Source organism: Colossoma macropomum, unplaced genomic scaffold, assembly GCF_904425465.1.
Source record: "Colossoma macropomum unplaced genomic scaffold, Colossoma_macropomum, whole genome shotgun sequence".
NCBI classification, from domain to species: domain Eukaryota; kingdom Metazoa; phylum Chordata; class Actinopteri; order Characiformes; family Serrasalmidae; genus Colossoma; species Colossoma macropomum.
This window is the reverse complement of record NW_023494792.1, coordinates 33,537,514-33,559,057: the sequence shown is the minus strand read 5'-3', so window position 1 is coordinate 33,559,057 and position 21,544 is coordinate 33,537,514. Positions and strand designations below refer to the sequence as shown.

The 21,544-nt window shown below is 40.0% G+C and overlaps 1 protein-coding gene across 1 annotated transcript in view; it reads right to left on the bottom strand.

Annotated features, from left to right (window-relative positions):
• Positions 1-965: 965 nt before the first annotated feature.
• trpc3 (transient receptor potential cation channel, subfamily C, member 3) overlaps positions 966-21,544 on the bottom strand; it is a 71,099-nt gene continuing 50,520 nt past the window's right edge. The window contains exons 7-13 of the mRNA XM_036576927.1: positions 20,294-20,527; positions 18,833-19,097; positions 15,814-16,009; positions 11,575-11,784; positions 6,862-6,945; positions 6,240-6,315; positions 966-3,905 (exon numbers count right to left, since the gene is read on the bottom strand). Of these exons, the coding sequence (XP_036432820.1) occupies positions 3,763-3,905; positions 6,240-6,315; positions 6,862-6,945; positions 11,575-11,784; positions 15,814-16,009; positions 18,833-19,097; positions 20,294-20,527 (1,208 nt within the window). The 3' untranslated portion in view covers positions 966-3,762. The remainder of the gene's footprint in view (positions 3,906-6,239; positions 6,316-6,861; positions 6,946-11,574; positions 11,785-15,813; positions 16,010-18,832; positions 19,098-20,293; positions 20,528-21,544) is intronic.

Here is a 21,544-nt window from a genome sequence, read left to right as displayed (position 1 = left end):
TCAGTTCCTGATACTAGTTTAGCTTCAGTTGCCTCCTGGTAGTTACTGTATAGTCTATACTGTATAGTGTTTACATAATCTATTAACTGTTACATATTTTACAGCATATTAGAACGTGAGTTCAAAAATATTTTTTTATCAATTTGAAAGTTACATCAGTATACTAAACTAACAGCAACGTGGTTCGTGATTCTACATTTACAGTCAATTCAGGCTGCGATACCTTTTAAGCAGTAAGTAATGACTAAATGCACAGACATACACGTTGTATAAGTGTGTGTGTGTGTGTGCGTGTGCGTGTCAGAAAAAAAACCTCGTAGCTCCACAATGGTAACTTTACAGGAGAAGGAAAAAACTTACTTTACTTTCAATGTAAGTCAATGGAACCAGACTTTTTTCAAAGTAATTTTGGGTCATTTCTTTTAGTCCATTCATCATGAAATTTACACACAATATAAAGGTCAACATGCATTTTCAAATTATGTCAAAAACTAAACAATGACAAAAAAGGAGATACAAGGTTTTGTTCCGACAACAGCGACACAAACCTATAGGTTTCCTTGTGTATGTGTAGCTGATCAGCACACTGATGATTAAAAAGACACATCGATCCTGCATAGATTGGGATTAAAAGCTTTCCGATATGCTTCTCAACACTATAACCCATATATTCATATATCCATATATTCATTCATCCAATCCAACATTTGAACTCGAATCATTTCTAGAGTAAAGCAAAAATTAATGACTAAACAGAACATTTGCTGACAGACATGACATAAAGAATTTTCATTTGTCAGTTACACACAGTACAGAGAAAATCCCTGCTTTATCTTATTTGGTTGAAAACAGTGGTATACTATTGTTTTTATGCACCTATATCCATCCATCCTGTATGTAAAATAACTCTATGCTGCCACACAAGATGGCAGCTGTATGTAACAGGACAACGCACAACATTACAAATAAATCATTATATAAATTATTATAAATAGATATATAAGCAGACAAGCCAAACCCATGTTTTAGATTCTGTACCTACCACACAGAATCATTCACTGTAACGTATATGAATGAAATCAGGCCTCACTTCACGTCCAGTGTATGTACAGCACAAACCTGTAAAACTGCTTCCAGGCCACAGTAGCTAGATGATGCTTCCTTGCTCTAATCGGACTCTATGTGACTCCCACTATGTGACTGACTTGCCTACAGCTCCTCATGTTAGTGACACAGACACTGTGCAGCAGTGTGTTCTGTATCAGCTTCAGGTGGGGATGCACGATCATTTCAGCATAAGCAGATAATTATAAAATAAATATTATCGGCTTTGGGCAGATATTTAGATGTAACACATGTTAAAAGGAGATTTGATGCTGTATGAACTCCAGGAGAGCAGAACTTTTAGGTGATGCTGAATTGCTGTGCTAAATTATCTGCAATTGATTGCTTTGACTGCATTTGTAACCCTACAGAAGTAAATGTTAATGTTTATGTATGACATTGACACATAGCAACATGAAATGATGATATCGGTTCATCCCTAGGTTTCAGTGTTATGATTACTCAATTCAAAAATGATTCAAATTCTACTTCTTGATGACTCAGCCATGATTAGTTGGCAGTCGTATGATGACAATGCATTTTTTTCAACTCTCCTACAGTCCTCCCTTCCAAGAAGAAACAGAGCCTAATGAACGCACACTTTTACATTTTAAAGCCGTTGTTTATATTTTAGCAGTAAAATATTTTGGAATCTTTGAAAGTTCATGAATCTTTTTTTTCTAGTTCAGTAAATTTTTATTGTTCAGCCTCTTTTGAAAAATTGAATTACTCAAATTACTCAAAATAATCAGCAGATTTGTCAATTGCTAATTTAGTCTACAGTGGCAGCCCTAATCAGGTTCATCATCTTTGTGCTGCTATCTTGGAGTTTGACGAGACTCCATACAGATATCGACAGATATTTGATTTATGGTACAGTCAATGCCAGAATGTTGTCACTACTCACATTTGTTGTGTCACTGATTAGTTCAGGAAAATGAAGTAAGTTTCCTCATATTTGTCTCATATTAGTCTGAACAGTAAGTGATTCATCAGCCCACCATTAACTGACAAGTCTCTCTAAAGTTGAAGGAGAGCATTTTAGAAGAAGGAAAAGAACCAGACAGCTCTGTGATTCATCTCACAGGGTTTAACCAGTATGTGGGCGAATGCTTCAGTTTCCCACTTTGATTACTACATAACTTGCATTTAGTTTCCAGCTAACAAGGGCCGTCCACCTAACATCAGCGGATGTTCTAGTTTCAGCTTCTGAACAGCATTATGTGCAATATTCTACTGAGAACCTCATGTACAAACGAGTCCACTACATGCTCTGAAACTGATTTGCAGTTACACCATTCAGAGAACAATAATCATTGGACATCCAACCATTTTTGTAGAAAGAGTTTAAAACAATTAGTATGTAGGTTTTAGATGTCGTGTTTGGACCATGTGGTGTTATGAGACGAGACTGTTCGACTGTAGGAGGGGAGAGAACTCTGAGAACAGCACAAGTTCTGGGCAGCTTCTGCTTTAAGCTAGAAGGCCAGACCCACCATCCCCCGACCCCCTTAATGAACAGTGCAACTGATATGAAAGCCTGACCAACAGGGAATAGATTCCATCATCATAGGAAATGGAAGGCAGAGATGGAAATTTATTGGATGTTAGGTTGGAAGTTATGGAAATGGATTTCTGAAATTACTAAAATTTAGAAGGAGCATGCCTGAAGCTCCTCTTTCTAAAGTTGAGTTATTTCATGAACACATTTGGTGCTAAACGGAGGGGGAGATCTTTTTAAATCAAGGCTACAAAGATGCGACATGTGAACGTTTACTATTATAGCATGGGGACGTTCTTAGAACGATGTGAGGACATTGGAAGAGAAGGCCTTTATACAATCTGTGGGAGCCTACAAAATAACGTTTCCAACTTTTAAAGCCATTCTGAACGTGTGCCCAGGATGTCGATTTGGTAGCTGGGCTCATAGTTGTTACTGAAACAAGCTGTTGTTATAGAATAATAAGTCTAAAGGTAATAAATGAATAATAAGCCTAGGGTTCAATAGGTAAAGCTATAAAGGTAATAACTGAATAATAAGCCTAGGGTTCAACAGGTTAAGCTATGCTCTGAGCTAAGCTATTGACTCTTCTTAATGAACCAGTATATATTTATCAAAGGGAACCGGTTTACCTGCTTGAACAGAGAAACTGGCAATATACAATCCCAGTTCTGGCACAGACAAAAGCTCTTGGAGGGTTTAGCCAATGTTCTTAGAGGACAATAGGTGACACTTAATACCAAATTAAACAATGGCAATTTATGTCATTTGCTCTGGTGAGAGTGTTCAATGAAAAAAGCAGCGTCAGTGCATGAAGGGGAGAAATTCTGCAGTGTCATCATGATTGTTCCTATTGACTTGCTAGGCCAGATGACACAGTAAGAATAAGAAGTGACATCTGCATTCCATTTAAAACACCTGGAAATGGCCTGGACTGAGTTTTCAGGTTTGCATGTCGTCAGTGAAGCGAAGGCGGAACTTAGATAAAGTGTCACTCAATGCCCGGTCAAAGTTCAGCTGTGAGTCACAGAGAACAGCTGGAGTTCAGATAGAGAAGGACTTTATCATCCTGACCGTGAAGAGCAGAATGAAACGATGTGGAATCAGGCTAACGCTGAAGGGCCACTCTGTGTTTGTGTATGTGTGCCAGGCTCTGTTTATGGTGTGTGGACGGGAGCCAGGTTGACTTTTTCACTGAGCTTCTGGATGAGCACAGAAAGCTCCTCTGTGGCCTGGGACTTCTCCTCTAGCAGCTCGTAGCGCAGACTGGAGATATCCTGCTTTATCTCTTTCAGCTCACCTGTTTGTGGGGACACACACACAAGATACATACACATGAACATAACACGCCCACAGTTACTCACACCCACAAGGGACGTAATGACAGAGAAACAGAGTTAGTCATGCAAGCCAGACGCTTATCCATTCATCTATCGGTTGGAAGTCTGGCACATTTTTTTGTTTAGCGCGGCCAAGATCCACCTACTTTGTCAGGAAGTGAGTGACATGCAGAGGAACCGATAGCAAACAGTCTATTTTGCATGACGTACAGTACTGTGCAAAAATCAAAGACCATCCTCCAATTATTAGTTTCCAGTCAAAACAGCCATTAAGCACAAGTCCGAAAAATTACAATGTCAGGAAAAAAAAAAGCAAAAACAGAAAATTACACTGAGGCATCAACAACTAAATGTAATACAGGGTGATTCAAAAAGATTAATCCGATTTCAAAATGATTTATTTCACTTGTAAATCATTACAGAACAATGCAGTAAACTGTAAATGGTTTAACTGAGCATAAAGTTTATTATGTAAGTGCTCAATATGAACCTCCTCCAGCTGTACAGACAACATCAACGCCACAGTCAAATTCAGCCCATACTCGATTGAGCATGTCAGCGATAATCACGTTGCACAGTTATGACGGATTCACTCTTATTGAAGTGGAGATCGCAGAGCGCTTTCTGGTCAGGGGTCGCCATCTCCTCACAGACTGAAGGGAGCCATCGTCCGGTGACAGTCAGAAACTCTATGACCCCCTCTTTCAATTGGTATGTGATTGGTTCCTAGGTGCCTCACGGTAGTAAAAATATGGTGCTTTGAAATCGGATGAATCTTTTTGAATCACCCTGTATTTTTTCAGTATTTAGTGTGTCCACTCTTTACCTTTATTACAGCTTCTATTCAGGAGACTCACTTTTAGGTACCTTCAAAGTTCAGTCTTAGACGTTGGTTGCATTTTCTGCTTCTCTGGATCCAAGTAATCCCAAACATATTCAGTGATGTTGAGGTCTGGACTCTGGGGTTTGCAGTCTATTATTCTGGGGAAACCAGCAGCTTCTTTGTTTGGTAAATACCTCTTGATCTTCTCAGTAGTGTGCTTTGGGTCCTTATCAAACATTTTCCAGAGGGTACTGTATGGCATATTAAAATTTATGTCCATCACCATTCATGGTGCCTTCAATCAAAAACAAATCACCAACTGTTGCTACATCCCTAGACCTGGACTGATCCTCCACCATGCTTGACTGATGTTTGCAGACGTGGTCCAAAGTCTTTTCATTGCTTCGGCAGCAAACGCACTGCCTCCTGACTTCAAATTTGGGTCTGGACATTATTTTGAGAACACTAGCAGCTTCTTTGTTTGATTTGCAAAGGTTCTTCGTTTTTGTCTATTTTCTTTTCTCAGTAAGAGCTTCTTAACAGCTACACATCCTTTCAGACCCATAGCGCTGAGTCGTCTTCTCACAGTGGAAGGATGGACAGAAACACCTGTGGATGTTTTCAGATCTGAATCAGCTTGATTTTCTCCTCTCTCACAGATGAAAGCTTTAAGTGCTGTTTATCTGATGGGGACAGTGCTGGTGTCTACCAGGTCTTACACAGTTGTTAGGAGTCTCATTTTTTTCACAGTAATTTATTTATAATTATAATTCATAGTAAATTATTTCCCTCTTAGGCAAGTAGATTATCTCATATCTAATCTCCTCTGGAACGTCTTCTGAAAATAAATAACCTGTACTTGTAATGGCTGTTTTGACTAGAAGTTAAATAAAGCAAAGGTGGTCTCTGACTTTTGCACAGTATTGCATGTGAGCAGGCAATTTTCAGAAAAATGTGGGAAAAAACATAGGAAAGCTTTATGTCTGCTGGCAATATGCAATCATATCTTTGCAAGGCCTCAAATAAAACTGTTTAACAGTCTTTCAACGTGTAATGATGTGAACAATTTTTTTTCCGACCCACTGCCTATATCGCACTCTTAAAGGCTAATTATTGTCACCCTAATGAAAAGCCAACTGCCAGTACTTCACTTAACAAGGGTAGTTTTCCTTTGGATGGGAAGTATATATTGCATATACATGGATGTGTGGATAATCAGTCATAAAGTAACTGACAGTATTCCAGTTGTGGCCAGATTAGTGTGCAACAGATACACACACAGGCTGAGAGTGGTCACAGTGGAACAGTAGCTGCACATATTTCTTGATATTTTTTTCACACGTTTCACATATTTCACAGAAAAATTCAACTGTTCCCAATTTCTGCTGAAACAATGAAAGTGATACAATCACTTCTGTTTCATTTGCCACCAGCGCTTTGGTCTGGCCTAAATCTCAAATCACTTCTTTACCTTCGTTGACTTCGTCGTTCTCTTTGTCCACTTGTGCTTTCAGGACGTAGCGCTTTATGAGCCGCTTCATGATTTGCTGTGGGAAGATGAGCGGAGATTGAAGATGAAAAAAGAGATTAGGACAGTTGATAAAAGCTCAAGTATGTCAACCACTTGGGGACATTCATTCATTTGGCATATGGAGAGGAGGAGGAGCAGAGGAGAAGGAAGAGGAGGAGAGAGGGGTTGAGGACAGGAGGAAGAGGAAAAGGGAGAGAGGCTAGAAACGCTGACTAAGATGAGGAGGAGAGCAGAGTATAGAAGTAGAAAGGAGGACAGGAGGACACAGGACAGATAAAAAAGAAGTGAGGAAAGAAAGAAGAGAAGAAAAGGTGGAAGAGGACTACAGAGAAAAAGATGAGGAAGGGCAGCAGAGAAAGATGAAAGGAGAGGATCAGAAAAGAAGAGAGAAGGGCATCAGAGAAGAAAGCATGAGAAGAGAGGAAAGGAGGAGAAGCAGAAGAAGAGGTTGGCAAAGAAGAGCATAGGAAAGAAGACAGGAGAGGAGAAGAGGAAAAGCAAATGAAAGGAGGAGGGAGGACAGGAGGGTATGGAAGAGGGAATGGAGGAGCAGCGTTCTTGCCTGATAGCGTGTGGGCTGGTTGAGGATGCTGCTGAAGCTGTGAGACTCAGTCATGCGCATGTTGGACTGTGAGAAGAGGTTCAGCTGTAAGCAGTGAAACACAGACAAACAGACGGTCAGAAACAGGTGAATCCTGCCCAGCGGTCAGTCAGCAGTGAGGATGTTTACAGTAAATCAGTACATAGTTAATGAACATGCACATACATAGCTATTTACAATATATGCTGCATGTTTGGTGATAAACACATACACACATTGCTGGCATGGCGTTTTTCCACACGGCGGTGCAGTAACATACGGTACAATTACAAACCCGTGATCACTCGTTTTGTCATCATTTCCACCGCCGAGTGACCCGTACTCTACCTGAATGACCATGCTGAATTTTTGCTGAGGTACCAAGTGTGCTGAGCTGGAATACATGGGTGGAGCTAGTAATGATGCAAACCATTGAGTGGTCAAACACAATTGTGACTGAATTGTCGTGCTGTGTCAGTGGAGTCAGATGATTTTTTAAATAAAACATTAGCTAACCAGAATTGCTGTCTGTGACTCATTTACAACCATTGGTAAGGCAAACAGTAAAGTAAAAGGTAAATCCTAAAGTAAAAGGTAAAAAGTGGTTGGTATGGTGTAGTGGGTAACACCTCTGCCTTCTATGCTGTAGACTGGGGTTCAACCCCCTGCTCTGGATAAGAGCGTCTGCCAAATAATGTAAATGTAAATAAATTAGAGCTTGAAACTTCTCCATATTTGCTGCTGTTTGTTTACTTTTAGCATTACACTCACATGATGTGTAATCGTTTCATGCCTCACTGTACTGTCCAGTGCACAAATGCCTTTAGAAACTGTAGCCCATCTGCCAACACAATAGGTGTTAGGCATCCTCTAGCCCACATGTGTCAAACAGCATGCACTGCAGTGCTCCAACTTCCCTACCCCAAAAGCAGTCCATGGGACAGCGGTTACACCAAAGTTCTACACAGTTCTACTAATTCCACACCAGTCATATCACCAAACACACTAGCTGCAGTTCAGCCAATATAAACACCTAACGCTGGCTCAGTAGCTCAGAAACTGGACCCAAGTCTTACTGAACTTGCAGCAGAGAAAGGATGCCAGGTGTCTAGTTCAAGCAGATAGGTAGTTTTAAAAGACAGAGCTCCTGAGGACATTTAAATTTTGAATATATCAAATATTCATGTAATATTTCAAGTGCCTGTATTTTACTGTTGAAGTTTTCATGTGTTTTGAATAAACAATGGCCAGTTTGGGTTACAGCACAACATTAATTAAACATGAAATGAGAACACAGGTATTCTCAGGCCCACAGATTTGTTGAGAGTTTAAAATTTGGTCCTTTTAGTGGTTGAGTTTGCCACCCCTGCTCTAGCCCTTCATCAGTGATCAGTGGATAGGCCACTTTTGCACAAACGACACAACCCATTTTGTGTCCGGACAGTCCTTGTAACAAGTGAATTCATTACTTTAAGTGAATAATACTTAAATATTATTTAGCTGAATGCAATCAAATCCTCACCACAGTGTTCTAGTGTAAAGTCCTCAAAGAAGAGTAGAGGCTGTGACTGTAGCAGTGGGGAAACAAACTCCCTGTTAATACCCTTGATTTCAGAAGAAACGTTGGATGGGCAGGAGTCTACAGACTTTTGGACAGTGTAGCAATCAGTAAGCTGGAAACTCTGAATATTAGACACAGATGTTCCATTAGGCTTCTGACTAAATCCACATAGAGTGCTGCCTACACTCTCAGAAAAGGGTACTAAACTGTCACTGGGGTGGCTCCCTCAAGGATACATCTCAGTACCTTTAGTCAGGTGACATAATTGTACCATAATCCACTGAAATTATATTTACTAAGTCGTATTGACTCCACACACCCCGTCTCATCCATTTTATTGTATTGTTTTGATAAACAGCAGATTAATGAAAAGGTACAAATGTGCACCTTTGCCCTGAGAAAAAAAATATTTAAGATACACAATTTGCAGGTACATTTACATTGTTTGTACCTTAATGAATGAAAAAAGTACAGTACACTGTTTAGCCAGTAGGTGGCATACAGGACCACTGAAATCTTAACTCTGCTAAACAGATTCTAACAAGAGGTCACAAATCTTTCTCCACTTCCTCTTATATAAGACATTTACAGTCATGTGCAATAGTTTGGACACCCCTGGTCAAATTGAATGTTTTGTTGATTTTCTAGGTGAGAAAAAACTTGAATGGCAATGGCATTTATTGTCAGTGGCAAATAAAGAACTTAATTGTCATTTTCTGCATACAGTTTCTATTTGTTTACTGAGTTTAACATTTTGGAAAAAATAAAACATTCACTATAACTTCACAGGCCAGATTTTGTGCTTTATTTTGTCTCCAGTGTGTTAAATCCAGCAAATGAACAGTAACTGCATTAAAATGTGCAGGAGCGTGTTCTCTGTAGAGGACATGTAAACTTATTTTCATTTAGAGCAGGAGTGTCAAACTTAACCAGTAAAATTAAAGTTGTGCTCTAACCCGAACTGGCCATAGTTTATTCAAAATACGCAAAACCTTTAGCAGTAAAAATAAGAACACACTACCTATTTGCTTGAACTAGACACCTGGCATCATTAAGGTTTGGGCTCAGTTTCTGAGCTGCTTAGCTGTTAAGTGTTTATATTGGCTGAATGGCAGCTGAAATGCATTTTGGTGATAAGACTGGTGTGGAATTGTGAACTGAGATGTAACTGCTGTCCCACAGACTGTTGTTGGGGTAGGAGAATCAGAGCACATTACGTTGCAGTGCATGCTGGGGACTAATATTAATAGAAAAAATACTTTTGTGGGCCAGATAGGATTGTGTGGCAGGCCTGATCTGGCCCGCGGGCCTTGTGTTTGAAAATCAATAAGACGTCATTTGACCAGGGTGCCCAATCTTTCACATACGACTGTAAATTAGAGAACTACAGGCCTTCAGATCAGCCGCAGAGTTTCGTTACTGGGTTTTAAAACAGTTCCTGACAGTGCTGACACAAGCAGGTGCTTTAACCCTAAAGCTGTATGAAAACTGAACTGAAATCACGCGGCTAATTCTAATTAAATACGAATATTAACTCCACACAGAAGAGCAAAGCACCACTGCGGCGAGACAAAACCCTCTCCTCAGCTCTCTTTGATAACAACGCTTCAGATTTGAACTTGTCAGCTTTTCAGTTATGTCAGCCTGGAGGAAAAGATCCACCCGTTTAGATTGAATTAGATATGTACAGAAGAGCGAACGCGCGAGATCTCGCCACACATGCATCACGATAGCACGGTTCATTCTCTGCTTTCTGCGAACAGCTCTTTGAAGTTTTATTAAAGGGTGAATGATCGCTGCCCCAGTAATGAGCAGGGATTGCCCTGTTCACCTCATCTAACTTCTCAACAGCATTGATTACAACTACAGGCTGAATCAGAGCAAAGCTATACATCTCGTCTCTATTAGACACGGACAGCACCTTGTTTTTGGGAGAAAGTCTGATGTGTTAGTGATACAGGAGAGAGAGATAAAGTGCTGCTCTACACTGAAACACACAGTCAGACTGAGGAGGACAAAACATCACCGGCCAATAGAAACGCTGAATTCTCAACATAGACAGACGCAGGTAGAGAGTGAATGCAGAGCTGAAAGGAGAGAGAGAGAGACAGGGAGAGAAGGAGATGGTGAGAAAGAGAGAAAGAGGAATGACATACAGATAGAACAGAGAGGGAATGATGACAAATACAGAGAAAGAAAGAAAGAAAGAAAGAAAGAAAGAAAGAAAGAAAGAAAAAGAAAAAGAGAAGGAGCAGGAGAGAAAGGAATAATATACAGATAAGAGAGGGGGAATGAGGTGAAACAAAAAGAAAAAGAAAGAAAGCAGGAGACAGGAATGATATACAGATTAAAGGACAGAGAGAGAAATAAGACATGAGGAAGAAGAAAGACAGGAATGATATACAAGTAGAAGAGAGAGGGAATGAGGAGAAACAGAGAAAGAAAGAAAGAAAGAAAGAAAAAGAAAAAAAAGAAAAAAAATGAAAATGAGAGAGGGAATAAGGTGAAACAGAAAGAAAGAGAGAAGGAGCTGGAGAGAGAGGATTGATACAAAGAGAGGGAATGAAAAGAAACAGAGAAAGAAAGGAAGAAAGCAGAAGAGAAACGAATGATATACAGATAAAAGGGAATTGGGAGAAACACATGAAGAAAAACACAAATGATAGGAGAGAGAGAGAGAGAGAGAAGGAGACAGGGAAAGAGAGGAATGAGATACAGACAGAAAGAGCAAGAGAGAGGGAAATAGGAAAAGTAGAGAGAGAGAATGAGAGAGGTGGAATAATGGAGAAAGAGGTGGGATGAAATAGAGGGAAAGAGAAAGAAAGGAGAAATAAAAAGAGAGGAGCAATTAAACATAGAGATGAAGAAAAGGAGAGAAATTGAGATGAGGAATGAGAGAAAGAGAGAGAGAGAGAGAGAGAGAGAGAGAGAGAGAGAGAGAGAGAGAGAGAGAGGGAGACCTTTGTTAGTGTGAATCTCAGTGTCTTCCCTGCACAACTGTAGAGGAAAGTAAGGGTTTATGCATTATTCAAACACACATTCATTCTCTCTCTCTCTCTCTCTCTCTCTCCCTCTCTCTCTCTCTCCCACTCTCTCTCTCTCCCACTATCTCTCTCTCTCTCACAGGTGCGTACTCTGGATTTGGAGCTATCCATGCCGAGCTCCACGTCTTTGTTCAGGCGGGGACGGCGGCAGCGCAGCAGACTGATGAGTTTGCTGATGCAGTGGACGAAGGACTTGGGGCTGGGCACGATGCTGAAGGGCGGCGGCAGAGTTTTACCGTTATCAAAATACGACAGCCACAGTTTAGACCTGGCAAACTTCCACTCCACATCCGCATCGTCCTGCAAAACACAGATTGTACAGAAACAGCCACGTTACTGCAGAGGTGACTTTCTGTTGTTTGGAATCATCAGTTTTATCTTCTGCAAGGTTTGTTTTAATTGTAACTACATGACCCAGAGGAGGACAGGTTCCCCTTAGGGCCTTGTTTCACAGTGTGCCTGAATTTTAAAACTGAGGTGCAAAGTTTCACAGCGGCAGCAAAATTGTGGAACCACTGATAAAGAGACAGTCGTAAACATTCTACAGGGATGCACTTCTACTCCAGTTAAAAAAAATAAATAAATAAATAACACATAAGACAGATGTCAGGTGTAATACCCGCCCTCAACACAAGAGGTCAGCCTCTCCTGAGTATTGGGCTCTTTCCTAGTGACACCTTTGTCTTTTTCACCTGCTCATCTACTTCCCTTTATAAGGACCTTCACAAACAGGAGCTGTGTCCCAATTCAGGGGCTGCATCCTTCGAAGGACACGGTCAATGAAGGCGTGTCCTTCGAAGGCTGCTTAGACATGTGAAGGTTGAACTGAAATGAGACGATCTGTTGTGTCACAGCACCGCTGTTCCCGCGTTTACCGGTGCATCATGAAACGCCGCTCCTGTGAAGTTCTTTTAAAGTTCTTTAAAGATGGAGCCAGAAAGTTTGATTTAATTTTTTTATTTTTTCATTTATTAGAGCTGGAGATGCTTCTCTCTGTCTGCTCCTGCCTCTCTAAAACAAAACGAAACGGTACCATAAGTTTTGCTTCAGACCACATTGTTATTTATTTATTTATTTTTAAACATTTGTGTCATTAGCTATTCACCTCAGTATAAACCCACTACATCTATTTAAAAGTGTCTCCTCAGCCACCGTTCACTCGTCTGCTGACGCTGCCATGTTCTCGATTCCTCACTTGCACGCAATGAACCTGGCTTTTCTATGGCAACAAAGGATCCATCATATATCAGCCGCATATGAAGGAGCCTTCGAAATGGGACAGGCCAGTCGCGCAGCTGTGACGCCACAGCCCTTTAAATGCAACCTTTTGGACGGTCTCTGATTCTGATTCTGGTTTTTGGGATTTTGATACTGTGTTTTTTGAGTCAACAGGAAAAAATGGATTTAAACAGCTCTGGAGAGCCTTCATTACAACAGAAGAAACAGTTTTGCTTCCTGAAATAACCACTGTCTGACAGACAGATCTGTGAGTGTGAAGAACCTTTTAAAAGTAGAATCTTCACATAATGCAACAGTTCCTTAGTAACTTGGGGGTTCTTTCTAGAACCTTTATACAGGGTGATTCAAAAAGATTCATCCAATTTCAAAGCACCATATTTTTACTACCGTGAGGCGCCTAGGAACCAATCACATACCAACTGAAAGAGGGAGTCATAGAGTTTCTGACTGTCACCGGACGATGGCTCCCTTCAGTCTGCGAGGAGATGGCGACAGAAAGCGTTCTGTGTTCTCCACTCCAATAAGAGTGAATCCGTCATAACTGTGCAACATGATTTTCGTCAGCAGTGAACCTCCAACAGCTCAGAGCGTTCGTTGTTGGTTCCACAACACTGGATGATCTCCGAAATCTCACTGAAAGAGCTGTGAGTGCAGCGACACCCGACATGCTCAATGGAGTGTGGGATGAATTTGACTATGGCGTTGATGTTGTCTGTACAGCTGGAGGAGGTTCATATTGAGAACTTGTAAAATTAAAATAAACTTCATGCTCATTTAACCATTTACAGTTTACTGCATTGTTCTGTAATGATTTACAAGTGAAATAAATCATTTTGAAAGTCGATTAATCTTTTTGAATATTATGTACAGGTTCTTCACAGTCACACATCTCATTTTCATATGCTTCCTCATAGAACCCTCTGCTTAAAAAGTTGAATTAGGGAACCAAAAGTGGTTCTTCTATAGCATCACACGAATCCTTTCTGGCACCTTTATTTTTTAAGAATGTAGCTGTGCTCTGGAGGAACAGCCACTGTGTCCGCTGCCAATGTGAGAGGACGTCTCCCAACAACACACCAAGGTCTATGAAAAACTAACTGAATGCTGCTCAAACAGCAGTTAAATGGAAAGGCAACTGATTACATATTTCAGTAGCTCCACCCATATTTTGCATAATCCTCCCTCAGAGAGATGCACGTTTTCCATATTGCTTTTACAGTTAAAGACTTTCACAGCAGTTTTGTACACAATACATATGATTTTTGAATGGAATGCATCCCATTAGTGTCTGAAACCTGGCACAAAGTGCTTAGTATAGTACAGTACAGTACAAAAGTCAGAGACTATTTAATTTCCAGTCAAATCACCATTAAGTACTTATTCATTGTTACTATGAAAGAAGCAGAAATCACTAAACATAATATTACACAGAAGCCTTAACAACTAAATATAATATAAATGCTTAAGTGTCCACACTTTATCTTTATTACAGCTTCCATTCTTTTAAGGAGACTCACTTTCAGTTTTTCAAAGAAGTCTGCAGGGATGTTTTTCACACCTCCAAAGTTCAGTCTTAGAAGTTGTATTTTCTGTTTCTCACTATCCAAATAATCCCAAACACATTCAGTGGTGTTGAGGTCTGGACTCTGGAGTGGTCAGTCCATTGTTCAGATACTTTGATGTGTCCGTCTCCTTTTCTCAGTAAGAGCTTCTTGTCAGCTACACATCCTTTCAGACTCATAGCGCTGAGTCATCTTCTCACAGTGGAAGGATGGACAGAAACACCTGTGGATGTTTTCAGATCTGAAGCAGCTTGATTTTCTCCTCTCTCTCAGAGATGAAAGCTTTAAGTGCTGTTTATCTGATGGGGACAGTGCTGGTGGTCTACCGTGTTCCAGGTGGTTGTTAGGAGTCTCATTTTCTCTGTATCTTTATCATTTTTTGAACTCTGTTGTTGGAAACTTGTTTTTCTGCTTATTTACCTTGATTTTCCCCTTCCTTATCTGATCTCCTCAGAAATATGTCCTAAAAAATAAGTAACGTAGTTGGCAAGTGACCTGAATAACTTGTATTTGACCGGTACAGTTTGACCAGAAATTATATAAATGAAGGGTGGTCTCTGACTTCTGCACAGTTACCTCTGCCCCTGATGTTCCTCCCTCATGCTCTTTGGGAGTTTTCCTGCAACTAATTTAGATCCAAACTAGTGCTGATTTACAGCCTGAGTTTCTACGTTTTTATTCTAAAATAACCGGTTCATCCATCTTTGACCAGAAGCATAGAACACACAGGAGAGGCTGATATAACTCATGCCCTGCTCTAACTCCCAAGCTTCAAAATGCTCCATGCTCTAATCGGAATGGACAGCTAACTGATGAATGTAAAGCTTCCTGTCTTTGCCCTCTGAACTCAAAGCGTGGCTGTCATCAAATAACCGAATGCCCATTAATCTCTGTCAGATTACAGTAGTGTAAAAATCCAATGTCATTAACATTCTTTGAGGTGCTGCTTTTCTATCCTCCGTCCTTGTTTCTCGCTCTCGCTTTTACTCTGATTCTACTTTTGGGATTAGTACACGGAGGATAATCTGCATATGCATAACATTTTCAACATATTTATCTATTTATGGAACACATCGTGACCTCTACTCCCACATCAAGCCCACTGATGATAAATGGAGATTATGGCTTTTTTGCTCTCCAACCAGAGAGTCTCCCTGAAACAGTAAAGAGGATGAGATGGAGTTTAAAACAAAAGTTCTAGCTAGGAGTCTAGGTTAGGTGATGCCTACAGTGTCCCGCCAATCAAATAACAGAACTGTTAGAATCGTAACTTATATAACCTCCATTCACAGTGTGGTTTTTCGATTGCTGTTGCTGCTTGATTTCGATTAATCTTAACTCTTTGCTCTTTCACAGTGTAATCCCTTGAGACACAGCTTTGCTTTCAGAGCTCATAGGGAAATGGGAACTCGTCAGCTGCTCTCTAGGCGAAGGTTAGACATGGCCACAGTTTTAACTTACTAGAAATTGCAACACTAAGCAATGAAAAGAAACAGATTACGAATATAAACGTTCTCAGACTTCTCACCTCTATCTCCTGGTAGGAGCTGTTGATCATGGCGATGAGCATGTTGAGCAGAACCACGACCATAGTAACGTTATATATCCCGTACAGAACGTAGCCGATGTTCTCAATAAACTTGTGGTCATACTTTAGCACCACGGAGGAAACTTCAGACAGGCCAAATATGGACCAAAACAGGGTTTTAAAACTCTCCTCGACTCTGCAGAGACATATAGGGGAAGAGAGATAGTAAAGCAGGCCCAAGTCCAGTATTAAATCACACACACACACACACACACACACACACATATTTGACATAATTTGAAAATGCATGCTACTCTTTACATTGTGTGTAAATTTCATGATGAATGGATCAAAAGAAACAGCTCAAAATGACCTGGAAAAAAATCTGGTTCCATTGACTTACATTAAAAGTAAAGTCTAAGTAGTTTTTCCTTTTCCTGTAAAGTTACCATTTTGGAGATACGAGGTTTTGTTCTGACGACAGCGACATATTATATACAAAAGTAGAGGTTCCTAGATGGTTTATGGGTTGGACATATGCTTCTTGGAAAATCTGGTTCATTAATACAGAACTTCTACATTGTGCACAGATTCTTTAAACTTTAAAAAGGTTCCTCACACTCACACATCACATTTACTAAATGGTTCTTTAAAGAACCGTCCACACATCACATTTACTAAATGGTTCTTTAAACACCGTCCACTGAATAGGATCTTTAAGGAAATTAATGTAGTTCTTCTTGGCACTGACGTAAAGAACCCACTTAGATTTTTTAGGAGTGTAGCTGTTTGTAGACTAACCTGATATGGGTTTATGATTGAAGTTTAAACACACTCAATCAGTAAAACAAGCCTTTAAAATGGATTCTGGCTTTAAACAGAAGCAGTTCTGATTTTAAGTCAGGGAGGCTACGTTCTTCCATTATATCAGTCTAGAAACTGAAAATATTCTTTGTCAAAACTGTAAATCGTATATAAAACTAAGCAAATAAAAGGGAAATTTTCCTGCACAATTCAATCACAGAGATCATAGTAAACAATGTAATTCAGATGGTTTATTATGAAATGAGCCTTTATAGAAAAACCTGCCAATTGCTAAGATTTCTCAGTGGTGGTGATCACTCATTGAAAAAGGTTTGTTGCCCAATTTTTAATGCTTTTTCAGAGCTCAACATAGCAAAATAATACAATTTGAACTGGAAAATGACCAACTTGTGCACACAAACTCAAATATGCCAATCATTAATGTCCATTTTATTCAAACCGACTACTATCCAAAAGCATGGATATATGCTTAGAGACTGCATGACCCTTCAGTGTGACTTTAGCAATGTCACCATTCTCTACCGCGCCAGTTCCTGACCACAGGATCACTGTCGGATAAGTGGTTTTAGTTAACTGTTCTGAAAATGAAATGGAATCATCTTATAATTTAGTTAGGAATGTTCCAATTCACCCCCCCCCCGCATCGTCCCACCCTCCAATCAGATTTGAGACCTTTAATATGGAGCATCAGCTGATATTTAGTCTCATCCAATCTGTGTTTTCATATATAATATCAAATAGAACAGCACAATTGAGGTAAAATACATTAATGTTACTTCAGCCTTAGTATGCGTATAATATAAGATTCTGGACTGATATGTTTAGATGTTTAGCTCACTTTTTGTTGTTCCGTTTAATATGATTTAATTTTATTGATCTCCCAGATTACGTAGCTACTTCAATATACAGTATAATCTTAGATTTTTGAGAAAACAGAAATATTCAGATTTTTCTTGCAGTGTTTAGATACAAGGCGGTTAGTTCAACTACAGAAGAAGCACAGGCAGTGCAGAAATTACAGTTTTCATTTTCCACTGTAAAGCAGTTCCAGACTGTAGATATTCAGACTGCTTTGCTACCTTCTGTTATCTACCTCACTGCTGCAGTGTGTTGAATAATGTCTGTTTATGGCGCCTCTATGACAGCGGTGTAAACAGGGTGCAAAAAACCTGAACTGGATAGGGGTTTGTTTAGCCAATACCTGAGTAATTAAAATATGCCTTGACATCCCTACATTTAATACCTCTAACAGATGAAAATAAAACATTTTCAGACATGTTATGGCTTTTAAATTTTCATATCTATTTTAAGACTTTGGTAGACTTTTTAAGGATCTGTGGGGAAACCTGTGAAAGCTAGCTTTAAGATAGATTTTGGCCTAAAACATAATTTTGAAATACATTAATGGTGGAAGGTTACATGTAGGGTCAAAACAGTCCCTGAAGAACACAACCCTTGCTTCTGATCACCAATGCCGTAATGAAATCTGAGTCAAAGTTTATTCTATTTCACATCAAACCACTCTAAATGACTGTTTATCTCATTTAAAAAAAAAATGGTAGAATTCCCCTTCAACATCTTCCATATGGAAAAAATAAATCTGCTTTATGGTCTGGGATTACTGCCATAAACAGAAATCATGTGTTCACATAACTGTAGACAGCCTGTGTGTATATGTGTCTAAATAAATGTATGGTGTGTGTCTGAGGAATGACCAAAAACCAGCAGCTATGGTGATAACTAATGATTTCCAGGGCTCAACGTTCTGCTTATGAAGCTGGCAGATCTGAGGAAATAGTTCAGACTGTTTCCTTCCCTCCTGCTGTCTTTAGCAGTACAGTGTCCTTCCTGAAGATAAGCTACGGTGTGAAATTAGTTGCTTTGCTTGGTGTCTTCATGCTTTGCACTGCCTCTCTCAGTTCCATCTGAATTAGTGTGGAAGTAGATGGTGGAGCTGAGCTTACGGAGCCTATATGGCACTCTCTGCCTGAGTGAGCTGAGCTTAAATTAACGCTATATCCCAATATACTCTTTTATTGTTACTTAATTGCCTTCTCATGCTATGCTTTACACTTTCTTGCCCTCGCCCTGTACTTAATGCCTTTTCCACACCCAGCCGCGCTCTTTTTCATGCATAAGAAAATAAAGGGGGAAGGGTTTAGAAAGATTGATTGGTTGTTGTCCTGTCACTCACGTGGTGAAGGCAGGGTTAACCTTGGCACCCAGATAGTAGGAATAGAGGATGAACATGCCAATCATGAAGGCGAGGAAGACCATGATGAACAGCACCATGAACTTGAAGATGTCTTTAACGGTTCGCCCCAGGGAAATCTGCAGTGGGCCGAAGCTTTCGTTGGCCGGGAGGATGTAGGCGATCCGGGAGAAGCTCAGGACCACAGCAATGGCGTATAGCCCCTCAGAGATAAGCTGAGGGTCTGAGGGAAGCCACTTATCCCTCGCTAGAAGAAGACAGTCACACTGAATTTACATACCAATTAGTAAAACCTTTTTGCATAATAATCTATTCACTGTAATTTCACTACACCAACCCCACAGGGCAGCCTGAATGGCTGAATTATTTGTGGATACACTTGAAATGGCCAAGCTGGCTATGATTTGTTTGAAACATTTAAAATATTTTAAAATGATGAACTGATATCAGTGAAGTTTAATAGTAAATCTAAGGTAGCTCTTCACCTTTGCCCCTCTGAGATAAGCTAAGGGTCTGAGGGAAGCCATTTTTCTTGTGATGGAGAAAGAGAATCACACTGGAACTTGCACACCATTCAGTAAATCCCTCTGCTCTGCTACTGTGCCAAAACAGCACAATAATCTAGTCTTTCTTATCTTATTTTGCTAATCCCAATTGCCAATCTCAATTTGATTGGCTAAATTATTAGCAGAAAATATACAAGTTATTTATCAGTTTATCCACACTTAACTTGTTTTAATGACCTCAGAGAAGATTAAACCTAAAGAGTAAACCTAAGATGATTAATTTACTGACTGCCTCAGATTCTGGAAAAGTCTCTCCTCTGGTACCACAGAACTTGAGACCAGCTTTAAATACAACTGACCCTGATATTTTAACGGACAGGCTTGAAATTGTGCTCGGTTTAGACAGATAAGATCTTGCCCAGTTTAGATTTTACTTGAAAGGCTGCTGCCCAGGGAGTTTTCTGAATATAGAAAAGAACAATATGGTGTCCCACAAGGCTCTGTTTTAGGGCCCTTACTGTTCTCCCTTTATTTATTTGCTGGCTATCACTTTTATGCTGATGATATTGGGTTATACATGTATTGATCCTGTGACATATCTACACATAGTGGAAAACTATGTTAAAGACATAAAAAGCCAGGATGACCAGAAACTTCCTCCTGCTAAATTCCGATAAAACAGATTTATTGCTGTTGGGTCTTAACTCCTATTGAAAGAAGGTTGCAGATTTTATCTTTATCTGTTTCTTATTTAATATTTAATAGTTACTGAAGAAAAAGTATTAAGATTAATAAGATATAATAAACCTATGGGTTTAAGATGTTAATAAATTGTGAAGTCATGCAGTCTAGAAATGCAATCTGTGGCCTCAGTGCTGGGTGGATGTGGGTGCTCTCTGAAGCAGGGCTTATGGGGTTTAAAGCCTCACACACTCACCGTACGTGAAGTACTTGATGTCAGGCGGCAACGTGACCAGAGACAGGTCAGCGGCGTGGATCTTCTCATCCACGTACTCTTGGGCCTTCATGGCCTGCAGAAAGGCTAAGAAGCGGGCGGTGAACGCCGCAATGAAGATGGACAGCATGCCGAAATCCAGAACGTTCCACAGTTGCAGGATGTACTCCCTGGGCCCTTCTGTCCAGAGCTCTTTACACTCTGACCACATCATACCTGCAGGATTGGGTGGAAGAGCGAGAGTTTTACTCTCTGTGGGCCAAAACACTCACTCCTCAGCCGTTAAATAAAGTGCAACAGTGCTAGAGTTCTGTTTCTCTGTTTTAGTCCATCTATCCCCCTCTCATCTCTTATTCTGCTCCTCTCAGGGGAGTGAGCAGATAACAGAAAATCAATAAGCTTGTTCTTGCGCTGCTGTATTTACTGGGTTATGCCCTTCATGCAGTTAGGAGAGAGCATTATTCTGAGCCTGGTATGTATGGTTGCACTCCTGATGTCTTTCTCAAGCTGTAGCCATACATCTTGGCTTGATTTTATGCTCAAGAAATCCATGATGATATTCTGTCAAAGGCAGCAAGATTTACAGCATGATTATGCCTTTTCATGAGAGTAAGAGGAAGAGAGTCAGTCAAGCATGGAGATAAAGTGCTTTGAGGAACATTTGCATGTGTTAAAGTTGATTGAAAGAAACACATTTACACAGTTCTTCACTTCCACCAAATGCAGTCAATCAGCTAAGACATTCTGGGGTCTAAAATGTGCTTAGTTTTGCACTGGAGCTATGAGGCTAATGTGGCTAACAAGTAATACATGTTGTCTATAAAAATGTGCAAAAGGACAAAGTAAATGTAGGTTTTAATGTTGTGGCTGATACTACTGTTTTTACCTTTGTGACATACTATTGTCCATTTTACGGATGACAGTCTGTCAAACATTGTTAGGAACGCCATAATTAAGTCTATCTGAGATTACTTAAAAAAAGTTGAGTCATTTTTCGTGGCTGAGCACTTGAGTTGGTGAGTCACAAGCAGCAGGTGCCTTCTCTGCACACCGTGAAAACAATGGTCTTTTTGGAGTAAAACTAGTAAAATTTCCTGAAATCTCTTCTTTAAAATTGATTCAAGAGTTTTGTTTGAAGCTCACATAGCAGGTAAGCCACTGTATACCATTTGGTTTCACACAGGACTGTTTTTGTTGTTGGCCTCATTTCCCAAAGTTTTTTCTTTAATTTGT